Genomic DNA, 12,527 nt, shown 5'->3' on the forward strand with positions numbered 1-12,527 from the left:
GACGATAACTATCACCACAGCGACAGGGTACAGCAGGTATGTTTGATTGTCTCGAAGGGCCCAGAGGCAAAGCGGCCCCTTAGTTGCACCCGGGATTCTTTAGCTGACGCTTGGATACACGCATTGGCACCACGTGCTGAAAAAAGAGAAAAGGGGAGTAATACACGCACCCACCCACACCTGCTTGCACAGACAAGTAGACGGAGGCGTGTGTTTCGTTGAATGACACAGTCGGTGCACAGGCAATTGGGAAAATGGAGGTGGAGCAGGGCAGGGCGGGGCGGGGAATGAGTGAGATGAGAAATGAGGGAAATACCAAGTGGAGAACAGTGAGGGGTGGGGATAGACACACCCACACCCACACAGTGCCACCCACCCCCTCTTTCCCCATCCACCCACGACTATCATACCCATTTATATCGGAGGACGAGGAGGGCGCAGTGTCGTGCGGTGAGAACAAAGGTGGCTGTTGACACTTCACGGACGTGTACCTTCCACAACAGAATACCCTGAAGATAGAATAGGCACGTCCTTCCCTTGGACCTCTCCGCCCTGTGCTGTATGCGTGTCCGTCGATTTTTGTAAACTATTTTCCTTCGCGCTTGAGACGTTCTCTACAAAAACATGTTTTTTCCCTCAAGACGCGTGTAAGACATCGTTTAGTGTCGAGGAGAATTCACTGCAAGAGGGGGGGGGATGCAACCTCAAGTGTATGAGTGTAAGAGCAATAGGCTCTCCTGTACAGCAACAACAACAAAAAAAGATGAAGCAAACATATAGGCATATATGTATATAACGTGCCCCTGAAGCCACCAATACCCCCCCCTTCTTCCCAGCGTTGAGTGTTAGCCCTTTGCATCCGAATCGCCATTGGCTGCCAGGAAGAATGCCTCCCGCCCAAAAAAAAAAGAAAATAGCGGTCTCACGCAAGGAAAAATGAGAAGGATGCTTGCCTTCTCCATGACGACACAGGTCGGGATGAGAGTGCACACGAAGTCGCCTCTACACGACCGCCACCAGACAGTGGAGTAGAAAGTTTTTTTTTCCGGGGGAAGAGTGCCTACTCTCGCGCTTCTTCCCCTTCTATTTGGATCATTTTGAGGTAAATGAAAAAAAAACAATCAATAACTAGACGTTCTCCACTCTACTTCGTTACGATGCGTACGTGTGCAGACATGTCGGCGGGGCAAAAGGAGAGGAGGGAGGGGGAGGGCCGCAGTTTGCCTCAATATTGCAGTGCCTTGTTGCGCCTCCACCCCTGGAAGATGGGAGATGTATTGGTGCTGTGACGCCTTCACGTGCGCTCTTCAGGGTCCCTCTGTGAAAGGCTGGGGGGGGGGGGGAAGGGGGAAGGGGGTCCCTGTTGATGTGTATATGTGGGTGTTGGTGTCAGGGAGGGAGTTGAGGGTCGGGGCCGATGGGGGGAAACTTGTGTAAGTATAAGCTGCGGACGATCCGAGCCCATGAACCGAAGCTTCATTCCTCGACGCAGATCAGGCTGGGCTCGTAGTCCGCTGGCGCTTCGAAGCCAAGCAAATTAATGAAAGTAGCCGTCACATTTGCGAGGCCTGCCATCGGCAGGTCCGTGCGCATCGCAACGCGGGGGTCGAGCCCTGCACCACCAATGAAGACAGGAACGGGGGCGAGGGTGTGGGAAGTGAGGGGGAGCACAGTGCCTTTATCACCCTTCAACGGCTTGCCCTTCTTGTCGCGCTGCGCCATATCGTCGGAATTACCGTGGTCCGCTGTCACGATGAAAACACCATTGACGCTGTTCACCGCCTCCTCGAGCCTTGCCAGCGCCTTGTCAACAGACTCGACCCCAATAATGGTGGCCTTGAGGTCGCCGGTGTGGCCCACCATGTCGCCGTTGGGGAAGTTGACGCGCACCACATCGTACTTGCCGCTCTTCAAGGCATCGATAGCCGCGTCGGTGATTTCGGCCGACTTCATCTCCGGCTTTTCATTGAAGTGGACTCGGTCGCTCGGTATCTCGATGAAGGTCTCATGCGCCTCGTTCACCTTCCCACTGCGGTTGCCATTCCAGAAGTACGTCACGTGGCCGAACTTCTGCGTCTCAGAGCAGGCGAATATGTTGAGCCCGCTGCCGCACAGGTACTCCTCACTTACACAGCTCAGCTTCGGCGGCGGCACAAGGAAGTTGTTCGGAATGCCCAAGTCACCGTCGTAGCGCATCATGCCGGCGTAGCGGATCTTAGGCATGCGCACGCGGTCAAATTTGTCAAAGTCCTCATCCTCGAAGGCGCGCGACATCTCAATCACGCGATCGCCGCGAAAGTTGAAGCATAGCACAGAGTCGCCGTCTTCGATGGTGCCGAGCGGCTTATCCTGGTCATCCACCACCACGAACGGCGGGTAATACTGGTCCGTGACCTTGGCGTCCTCCTCGCGAAACACCGTGATGGCCTCCTTGGCGCTGCGGAAGTGGCGAGCGTCGCCGAGAACCTGCGCCCTCCAGCCGCGCTCAACAATGCTCCAGTCGGCGTCATAGCGGTCCATCGTTACGAACATTCGGCCGCCACCGCTAGCTATTTGGGCATCGCAGCCGCCCTGGCGCACCTTGGCTAGCACCGCCTCCAGCTCTTCTGTGAAGCGGAAGGATGAGCCATCGGGCACATCACGGCCATCGTAGAGCACGTGGAGACGAATCCTCTTGGCACCATCCTTGGCTGCCTGCTCGATGATAGGATAAAGCTGGTTGTCGCGCGAGTGCACGCCACCGTCGCTCAGCAGACCAATCAGGTGGAGGGTGCTGCCTTCTTTTTGAAAGCCGCCTTGGAGGTAGCGATAGCCCTCGCTGGTGTAGATTTCGCCGCTTTTGAGCGCATCGTCGACGAGGGAGGCTCCCTGAAGGGCCACACGTCCAGCGCCGAGAGCATTGTGACCAACCTCGCTGTTGCCCATGTCAGCGTCGGTGGGAAGGCCCACAGCGGTACCGTGCGCACGGATGGAGCGAAAGTGGCGACTGTTCTGACGCACCGAGTCCATGAACGGAGTTGCGGCCATATGCACCGCATCGTAGTCATCCTCCGGGCCGATGCCGACGCCGTCCATCACCACGAGCAGCAGCCTGCGGCGAGGGAGCTGGGCGTGCGGCTTCAAAACAAGCTTCGACATGAGGGCGTGGAGGGGGAAGCGTGTACAATTGAGGTCCGTGAGCAACAGCTTTTGTGGTACGAGAAGCCGCAATGCGGTGAAATACACTAAAGACCAGCAATTAAAGCGGGAGATGATGTGTGTGTGTGTGGGGGGGGGGGGGGGGGGTAAGGTGTAAGAGCTAATATTTAATCAAGTGAGATACACAATGTGCTGCCCTTGATGCAAAGAAACGTCGAGGAAGGGAGTAAATGTGAAGGAAAGATGACGTGAACGCAAAAGCACGCGCGTCAAGTGAAGGTGGTGGGGAGGCAGGGGGCACATGTCCACCCAGTGCACAAAGGAATACACGGTGCCTCTACACTTCGATAAAGCGGCTGCCTTATGTTAGGCACGTATCGCATTTAGAGAAAAAAATGTGCGTGTGTGTGCATATGTAAGAGAGAGAGAGAGCGGGGGAGGGGTATGGCGCCTGTTCATTACCTCACGCGTCTTCGAGCGGCCACTTGGACGACGCGTGTATCAATAGCCCCCCTCTTCCTCTCCCGTGGCGTCCTCCGGCGCATAAACCCACTAATGCCAATCGCCTCTGAGCGAAGTGCGCGGATACGAAAAAAAAAACTCGTCACAGCTGAAGACGACTGTTAAACGCGGCGTGTCTTCCACGAAAAACAAATTAGCGCCCCCCCCGCAATACGAGACATGGGTAAGCCTGAGCTTGGCCCGGGTCTGTCTGCCCCACGGGGCCCATCGCGGTGTGGGCCAAGCAGCGGCACACACACACACACGCGGTTCTGCAACACCCACTCCGTCATACGTGCGCGGCCTCGGTCACGGGCTCTGCTCACCCCCGCCCCCCGGCGTGCACAGAGACCCGCGGTGCACCCTGTGGCGTGGCTCAGGTACCCCCCCTCCCCTCCCCTGACAGTTGACAGCAAGCACCGGCTGGGGGTGCGTCCGAGTCACGCCGACACATTGCCCATCATTTCGATGACACGACCGTGTTTGCGGTCACGGGGCACTCCGCCACCGCGACCGCCGACGCCCGTGGCGATCGATCACCCACTGACAGCCCCCCCCTCCCCCCATCCCTCCCCTCATGACGTAGGTGCTTGGCCCTGTCACTGTCAGTAGTGCTTCAACGCTCGTAGGGAGGAGGGATAAGGGGACTTGTGACTCCGCTACGCAGCGGGGCACTTCTCACCCCGGGCGCTCCCTACGCTGCGATGGCCCACGTCCTCAAAGGGCAGAGTACTGGGAGTAGGGACAACGTTCGACGAAAAGGCGCGGCTACTACTACTACTGGGTGCGTGATAGCCTCTTTAGCGGACGTCACTCTCTCTCCCCGTCCTCACTCGACAACGCTATGTTTTCGTCGTCGGACTTCGCTGCTGCGTTCTCTTGAGTTTTGTTGTTCAACTCTTCCGCCATGGCTGGGATAGCATCGATTATCATTTGCAGCGCGATTAGTTGGTTCTTCGCCACGGTAGCGTTCATGTCTCGGATGTGTTCCATGAAAACCTTGTCTTGCAGGCACCACTCTGGTGGGATGAGCTCAGGCACGTGCTCGTTGTCCACGAACCCGAACTCGTATAGGCTGTCAAGATACAGGCTCCAGGCCTCGTTTGGGTAGCCGAGAAAGTCGACACAGACCAAGTACCGCTCGCTGTTCACAACGCGACTGTGGCGCGGCTTCGCGACGTGGACGCGACGGTACATACAACACGAGAGGTATAGCACCGCCCGCGAGAGCGGAGAAAACGTGTCGAACAGCTTCAGCACAAAGCAGCCACCTTTGCGTAGTAGCTTGAGGGCTGCAAGCCACTGACCGTACATGAGACGAGATGATATAGTCTCCTGGTAGTTGGCAACGGAAACGTCGACGTTAAAGCCGCCGTCGGCAACGACGAGATACAACGGTGCCGCCTTGGTGATGGATGCGAGACAATTGATGTTGCAGAGTTTAAAAATGTCGCCCGTGCCATCAAGGCCGTAGGTGCACGTGAAGCGTGGCGACTTGAGCAAGTGCCCATACCAATCGAGTCCGCTGACGCCAGCGAGTGTCATGCCGTAACCCTGCAGGTGCCGCCATCCTTGCTTTCGACCAGCTTGTAGCAACGCCTGGCTGAAGGCCCCAGGGCCGCCACACACGTCCGCGAAGGCGAAGTCGCGCGGCCGCTTGATCGACTTTCCACGCAACAGTTTCGACAGTTCCATCCAGACCCCCGTCGATTCCATAGACTCTAGCAGCTTATAACCCGCTCGATTCGAGAAGTGCCGCTGCTCCCCGCTGGCAGCGAGCGGAAAGAGTTTATTACGAGTGGCCGTGTATGTCTCCGCCGGAATGGGGTCCAGTTGCGTCTTTAAAGACCACAATTCTTCTCGGATGGCCGTCTGTTCATCATCGAAGGCATCGCGCCAGTGGCGCTGCGTGAACTCCTTGCAGCTCAGCGACGCCAGCGGTGGCAACTCGGTATCTCCACTGCGGCGAATGAGGAATTCGAGGGAATGATCCTCGACTGTTCTCTTCATTGCATCTACTCTGTCAGTCACCGTTCCCCGTCCACACCGAACTAGGAAAAGCGCAGAAATTGTGTGGTGATGTTGGAGGGGGTGTCGGTGAGACGAGAAATCGATGCCCATCACACAGACACGTGAAGCAAAGAAAATAGACACAAAGATGCAGGCAAAGAAAGGGGCACCGATAGGAAGAAGGCGGAAGTCGTACAACGACACCTACATAAACGTCACCGTGGCAGCTCCAGGCGGCGCTACACACGAACACACACACACACACCCATTAAGCGCACTCCCCAGCAGTATCCTAGAGACCTTGGAGGGTGATCCCCCTACCTCTCTGGAGCGCGATCGTGTTCACCACGGTCTCTGCTTGAGTTTTATATTAGCATTGAATTCTCATCTTTTTACGATGTTCTCTCCCGCCTGCCCGCGGTTACTTCTCTCGATGTGATTCGTCGAAGATGTCAACAGCAGAAAATCTGGCACGAAAAAAGTACCGCCTGTCGCAGTGACGTGGTGGTCGAGTGCACCCCATTCCCGGGTGGGCTGACAGTAAAACAGTTGAAGAGTTCAATAGAGTTGAGCAATGAAATGATCGCGAGGCCGCTGTATGTAGGATGCTGGTGTCTCACGAACGCAGACAGACAGGCATGCGTGCAGGGTCAGAGGAGCCCTGCAAAGAGCAGGGGTTGATGTAACAAGATGAGCCCTTGAGGAGACGTGAAGGCAGCAAAGCGTGAAGGGGGAGGATAAAATGAGCGAGGGGGGTGGCCATCAGCAGCCAAGTTGCAGCCGTGAGGTATGCGTCGGCATTCTCCTCCGCGCACCGTCTTCCATGACGTTCTCTATGCAACTGCATAGCTTCACGCTGGCTTGCCTTCACCTGAGCCATTTCTTTTTCGGGGAAGCCCTGAGGTTGTCGGTGACCTCATCGTGGTATCCCGGGGACCACAACCCATTCCGTGGGTATGCACGAAGAGCCCGCTGCCCGCCTCCTCCAGCCCCCATGCTCCCCCCCCCCTCCTCTCCCCTCTCACCCCACCCGTGCGTATCTGAAAAAAAAAGGGGGATTGGGGAGGAGAAGGGGTGGGGGGAGGAAGAGAGAAGAGCCTCTTGATTGCATGACCGGATGCGATCGCAGGCGGGTCGTCCTAGATGACGGGGGGAGGATGCTGTCGATACAACCAGAGATGGACACGGGGGGGGGTGCCGGCGGGGGAATAGTCGCATGCGCACATTTTTTTTTGAGTTGCTGATGTCGAGAGAATAATACATTGGCAAAAAAAAAAAATTAACGGCTTTGGTGTGCGTGGGTTGCCATGAAAACACACACACCAGCACAAAATGGACACCACACCCCTTTTTTTAAACGGCGTGGGTGTTTTTTTTTTTCATCGTAAAAGATGTCGTGACCACATTCCCATTCGGCTACCAGACGGTGGTGGTGTTGAGAGTATGTACTCTTGTTTTTTCTCACGTTTACATTCTTTCACTGCGTTAAGTTTTTCTGTCGGGTGTAGAAATCTTCGTCCGGTTCAAACCTGCCAACGACGGGGTATTTACCCTCGAACTTTTCGGCCCACTCATCAAGGGTTTGCATGTGCTCCGGCGAGAGATCGTCCCAGTTTGCGTTTGCCTCCTCGTCACTTATCAGCATCTTGCCGAGACACCGTGACACCTCTTTGCCGGCAAACACCGCGTAGGACTTGCCAGGGCCGTAGAAATCAGCTCCACTGGTGCAGTCATACACGATGCCCTTCACAGACATGTAGATTGGCACACCGTTCTCGCCTGTGAACGGGGCCAGATCGCCTGTAGTAAAGGATCTCATGTTCGCTGGCTCCGATTTCGCTGTGTTCGGCTCGACGTTGTGATGCGTGGTGTTATCCACAGCGCCTGAGATGAAGCCCCAAAGGTTGCGCCAGCTCATCTAAAGAGAAGTCCGCGGAGTGAAGTCTGAGTCACGTACAGGTTTGGGAGGGAGGGGGGGGTGAGGGAGGGAGGGGCTGAGCGATAAGAAGTGAGGGCGGCGCCGGAATTGACAACAGGGCGCAGAGAACAGGCCAGCAGCAAACGAGCGCAACAGAAATGCGTAGGGACACAAGCGGAGAAAAAAAACGCCACTACGCAAGGGAATAATCGCCCCCACAGGACCCCCTTTTCGAAAGAAAAAAAAAGTATTGAATAGAGTCGTCAACGACAACGACGACCGAAGCGCCAAACGTCTTTTCTTTCTCCGTTCGTGGACGCGCGTGGTAGGAAGATAGGCGAGAAGGAGAAAGAGGTGATGCGTCAAAGGCGGTTGAACAACAACAAAAAAAGAGAGACAATCACGCGTCAATCGTCTGTCCAGCTGCGTGGATAATAACAGGATGGAGGCTTTTTCCTTTATGTTCCCCCTCTTTGTTTCTCTGTGATGAAAACGGGTGAAGAGAGAGAGAGAGAGAGGGAGGGGGTGATAGCGGTAGAATGGGCAATAGTGAATAGAGAGGTGTGTGTGTTGGGGGTGGGGGAGGGGGAGGGGGAGTCGCTGGAGAAATCGCAGGCAGTCATAAGCAGCAGCGTATGTTTGTGTATGTGTGTGTGTGTGTGTGCGTTTTTAGGGGGCATGCGCATTGAAGAGCGGCGGTGTGATGCAGGGATAAACCCCGCATAGTTGTCAGGTGAGGGGAGAAAAAAAAAAACGGAAGAATGTGGAAGAGCCATGAGACACTAGTACTACTCTGAGCCTGTTAGCTTCAGGAGGACCAGAGGTAGATACGGAGAAGGGGCTCGATGGAGCACTTTCTGTTGGCGCTTTTCCTCACAATTCTTTTTTTTTTTTGGCCGAGCGCCTGCGACAAAGAAGACGGGAGTTTTTGGAGCAGCTCTCCTTTCCTTGTAGCTGTGGTGGTGGTGGTGAAAACAGGAGTATCATATAGGACACAAAAACCTGAGGCATACACACACAACCATATGAGCAGAAGCACGTGAAATAGTTTACATAGCGGTCATCGTTGATGTGTGTGTGTCGACACTTTCCCATGACCGTGCCTTTACGCACGCAAGCAAACACGCACATACTGGATACGATAGGAAGCGCACAGGAGAAAGCCGAGTTGCATCAGCGAGAGGGGAAGGGGAGGGGAGGGAAGTCCCACGAGCGCAGAGCAGGCTTCACCAAAAGCAAAGACTAGATAAATACACCCCCACCCACCCCTCTGTCGCTTTGCTACGCTATCGTGAACCGCTTGGCCAACGTCTCTTTTAGCTGCAGACCGAAATCAAGCGCCTTTTCATTCATCAGCGTGCGCATCTCCTCCACTTTCGCCTCCCATTGCGACAGCTCGGCCTCTTTGCGCTCCGTCAGCTCTGAGATTTTCCCACGCAACAACTCATTATCCGCTTCTGCCTCCTGCTCAGACTTCTCCATATTCAGGTGACGCTGCTGGAGCTGGTCGAGATTGGTTGTAGTATAGCTACTGAGAACCTTGACCTTTTCGTCCAGGTCACGACTCTCCTTCTCCGCCATTACCTCGGCCTCAGCTATTTGCCGCTCGAGACCGGCGATCTCGGCATTGAGACGGAGGCCCTGGTCGGTGCTAATTGCCAGCATCTTTTCCACCGCGGCGCACTGCTGAGAAAGTGACTCCAGCTTCTCCTTTCGTGCCGCGATTACCTCCTCCGGGGAGACCGCTTTCTTAAAGCCCTTCGCCGGCATCGCGTGTGACCAGAGGGGAGAGGGGGAAGGGTGAGTGGGCAGGTGAGTAGGAAGACGGGGGTGTAAAGAAAAACAGTGATCAGCAAGTATCGCTCCTCAATGCGTTGAGCCTTTACGCACCGATGTTGTGAGGGTAGTGGAGTGGGAGGAGATTGTGCGTAGACGTGTGCTACCGTTCCATTCAAGGAGGGAGGGGTGAAGCAAGGGGATCAGCGGAGTGCTGTAGAAGTGAAAAGAAAGTGTTGCAAGAAGAATTCATAACACCGCTGATAGCACTCGGAGGCTACAGGTCTTTCTCTACGGTAATGGGTGGCCGGCGCACCCCCCTCCCCCTCCACACTGGACAACGGTGTGCATGTGAGTTGTACCATTTTCTCGGATCCTCAACCATGAAAATATATCGGCCACTTGGGTGCGGAGAAGCCTGCAATCGCTACCGCGTTCTGTCCTCCCCCCTTACTGGCGCACGCAAGAGATGTGATCCCGCTTTGCTGCACACACAAAGAGAGTATTGGTGGAGCGTATTCGGCAACAGAGACATCGCGATGACAAAGAAGGGAGAGGGGGGGGGGGCCGAGACCCACAACAAAGATCAGCAAGTGTCAAGCAACACAGAAAAAAAGAGCCGAGGACGACAAGGGGGGGAGGGTGGGGGGAGGTGAGTTGAAACAATGGAATAGTCGCCGCCTTTGCATGATAGCCAATGCAGAAAAGAGTTTATTCGTGTTTGAATTATCTCTGAAGTGTCTATTCTGCCACACAACACATCAGCTCCACTCCACTCTCTATCTCCTCCTCCACTGCCAGACCTGCCTGCCCACGGGTCCCATTGCGGTGTGTGCCAAGCAGCGGCACACACACACACACACACACACACACCTCATTTGCCTTGAGAAGGGAAAGAAGTCTCCTCGTTGCCTGCTGCGGCTCCTTTCGTTACTTCTATCCCTCCCTTTCCTCTACCGGTTGTGCACGATATCGCGCATATCCGTTAGGATATCCTCATGCTTGAGTGTATACTTGAGGTTCTCAGCAACGACGAAGCGGATGGGCGGAATGGTACGTGCGCTCAGCCCGTCCTGACCCGAGATGTCTTCAATGACGTAGTCGCCGGCGCCGCTGCTAATCATGTAGTCATCGCTGCCAAAGCAATACTTGTGCGCAAACGCTACTAGCATCATCTCTACGCAAATCAATAAGTCCTGCAGTGCTGCTGGTGTTTCTGCGGGCTCCCAGTACGAGAACTCGGGCAGATATCCGGCAGCGGATATAACCTGGATGAGCAGGCCCTGCCAGAAGGAAAGAAAAATAACGGCCTTGACGCACAAGAACTTCAAGAAGACATTGCGACCTTCTATCAAGTCCTTCAAACCCACGTAGAAGTACAGCAGCGCAGTGAATGCGACTGTGATAGAAATGTTGTACACCAAATACGTCCAAAACGTCCCCTTGGTGACATCCAACATACTTGACCCCATCGCGCCCTTGGCCGTGAGGATGACAACGATAATTGTGACGAGCGGCTTCAGTACCATAAACTGGAAAAGGCACAGCCGGCAGTTTTGCACAAAGGTCGGTGTCACCTTGATGGGTTCCAGATGGCAAAAAGGGAAGACCTGCCGTACTGGCGGGAGGTCCTCGATCATGAGGGTGCGGTACACAGTGTCGATGCCGCCCATCAGCGCCATCATGAGTTGAAAGAAGGCGTAGATAACGTAGCTCTCGTAGGCGTCGCGGATAAGGTTGAGGTACTCAGCCGCGCCAGGGGCAAGAAGACTGATCAAGGAGATAACGGCGAAGAGCGGCACCATGAAGAGAATGCGGACAATCTTCGTCTGGCACTCCGGGTCTGAAAAACAGGTAAGGTGCTCGAGAATTTGAAACAGTGACAGCAGCGTTGCGAAGATGGCGCAGTAGGACGCAACGAAGTTTGGCACCACCCGCTGGTTTTGCAGGACCATCGACAGTATGATGTAAATGAAGATGAGCAGACCCAGTACACAGGCAAAGGTGCCAGCCCAGTAGTACATTTTACGTCGCTCCGTCTTCCAGAGCAGCAACGCGGAGAAAAAGGTCATTGGTGATGTAGGGATGTGTGAGACAGTGGTGTGAGTTGATGCGGGAAGCGATTATGGACAGTGTGGCGGGAGAGAGACACAAAACTATATATAACTGCAGCTTCGGCACACCACAAATGAAAAAAAAAGCCGCGTTTGCTTAAGTTCAGTCTCTCTGTAGCTCGATCTAGTGATCGACCACAACCAGCTCTGCAAGGCTCGACCAGTAGCAGCAAAGAATACAACTGTGATACACACATGCGGAGAGATGTCGGCTTATGCAGAAGTCTCGGAACGCCAGCAAAGAAAGCCGACACACAAACCAATCTAGATTGGGGGAGAGGAAGGGGGAGCGATTCAGAATTTCCTTCGCACAGTCACTGAGGCTCACCGTCGGCGCTTTTTAGGTCCTGCTGAGCAGTAACAGGACGCGCGTACGTGTCCCTGACAGAAAGTGAAAGTGATCTCGCCGACCGCAAAATGCGCTCACTACTTTGTGCGTGCGCTTAAGGATCCGTGATGTTGCGCAGAAAAAAAAATGGGTGATGTGGGGAGAGTAGATAGAGCAGGGGGGAAAGGGAAGGGAAAGGGGGGGGTGAGATGGCGACTGGAGGAAGAGAAGGGAAACGCCAGAGAATGTGTAAGGAGCCACATCACATATGCTGCCGATGTGCACCTTGTGTCCTTGTCACGTTAGAATTGACATCTTCGATTACTGTGATCATACACACACACACACACACGCACACGCACACCTCCCCTCAGCGGAGGATGCCAAACGCGGCAGAAAGAAAGCACCCGCGCGAGGCGGTGCATCATGAAGAACACACGTCGCCACAGCTGTGGGCACGCGCAGAGAAAGTGTCCAGGGTGAGTAACGGAATCAAAGGCCGCAGCAGAGAACTCTGGGCTAAGTCTAGCCAGACATTTTACATCCTTAGACCTCAAAGGTGTAATTTATGGTGCAGATAAAACGAAAAGCTGTGCACCAAATCTTTAGAGGGACGAGTATGTCTGCGTGCAGAGCAGAGGAGTTCACATCGCCTTCCGAGTGCAGCTCGCAGGGGTTGTGAAGTGTGTCTCCATCAGAGAGTCCACTTAACCGCACGCATGGCAGAATGGCGAACAAAAAA

The 12,527-nt window shown here is 54.7% G+C and overlaps 5 protein-coding genes across 5 annotated transcripts; all 5 read right to left on the reverse strand.

Annotated features, from left to right (window-relative positions):
- Positions 1-1,476: 1,476 nt before the first annotated feature.
- Positions 1,477-3,138, reverse strand: JKF63_00959 (uncharacterized protein; the record flags this gene model as incomplete). The annotated part of the gene is made up of 1 exon (XM_067897008.1): positions 1,477-3,138. The coding sequence occupies one exon, from the start codon at positions 3,136-3,138 to the stop codon at positions 1,477-1,479; it is 1,662 nt and encodes a 553-aa protein (XP_067753165.1).
- Positions 3,139-4,449: 1,311 nt separating this feature from the next.
- Positions 4,450-5,649, reverse strand: JKF63_00960 (uncharacterized protein; the record flags this gene model as incomplete). The annotated part of the gene is made up of 1 exon (XM_067897009.1): positions 4,450-5,649. The coding sequence occupies one exon, from the start codon at positions 5,647-5,649 to the stop codon at positions 4,450-4,452; it is 1,200 nt and encodes a 399-aa protein (XP_067753166.1).
- Positions 5,650-7,126: 1,477 nt separating this feature from the next.
- JKF63_00961 (uncharacterized protein) lies at positions 7,127-7,567 on the reverse strand (the record flags this gene model as incomplete). Its single annotated transcript, XM_067897010.1, has 1 exon — positions 7,127-7,567. The coding sequence occupies one exon, from the start codon at positions 7,565-7,567 to the stop codon at positions 7,127-7,129; it is 441 nt and encodes a 146-aa protein (XP_067753167.1).
- A 1,281-nt stretch (positions 7,568-8,848) lies between these two features.
- On the reverse strand, positions 8,849-9,337 carry JKF63_00962 (uncharacterized protein; the record flags this gene model as incomplete). The annotated part of the gene is made up of 1 exon (XM_067897011.1): positions 8,849-9,337. The coding sequence occupies one exon, from the start codon at positions 9,335-9,337 to the stop codon at positions 8,849-8,851; it is 489 nt and encodes a 162-aa protein (XP_067753168.1).
- A 959-nt stretch (positions 9,338-10,296) lies between these two features.
- JKF63_00963 (uncharacterized protein) lies at positions 10,297-11,415 on the reverse strand (the record flags this gene model as incomplete). The annotated part of the gene is made up of 1 exon (XM_067897012.1): positions 10,297-11,415. The coding sequence occupies one exon, from the start codon at positions 11,413-11,415 to the stop codon at positions 10,297-10,299; it is 1,119 nt and encodes a 372-aa protein (XP_067753169.1).
- Positions 11,416-12,527: the final 1,112 nt, after the last annotated feature.

The sequence above is a fragment of the Porcisia hertigi genome, chromosome 36 (assembly GCF_017918235.1).
Source record: "Porcisia hertigi strain C119 chromosome 36, whole genome shotgun sequence".
In the NCBI taxonomy this organism is placed as follows: domain Eukaryota; phylum Euglenozoa; class Kinetoplastea; order Trypanosomatida; family Trypanosomatidae; genus Porcisia; species Porcisia hertigi.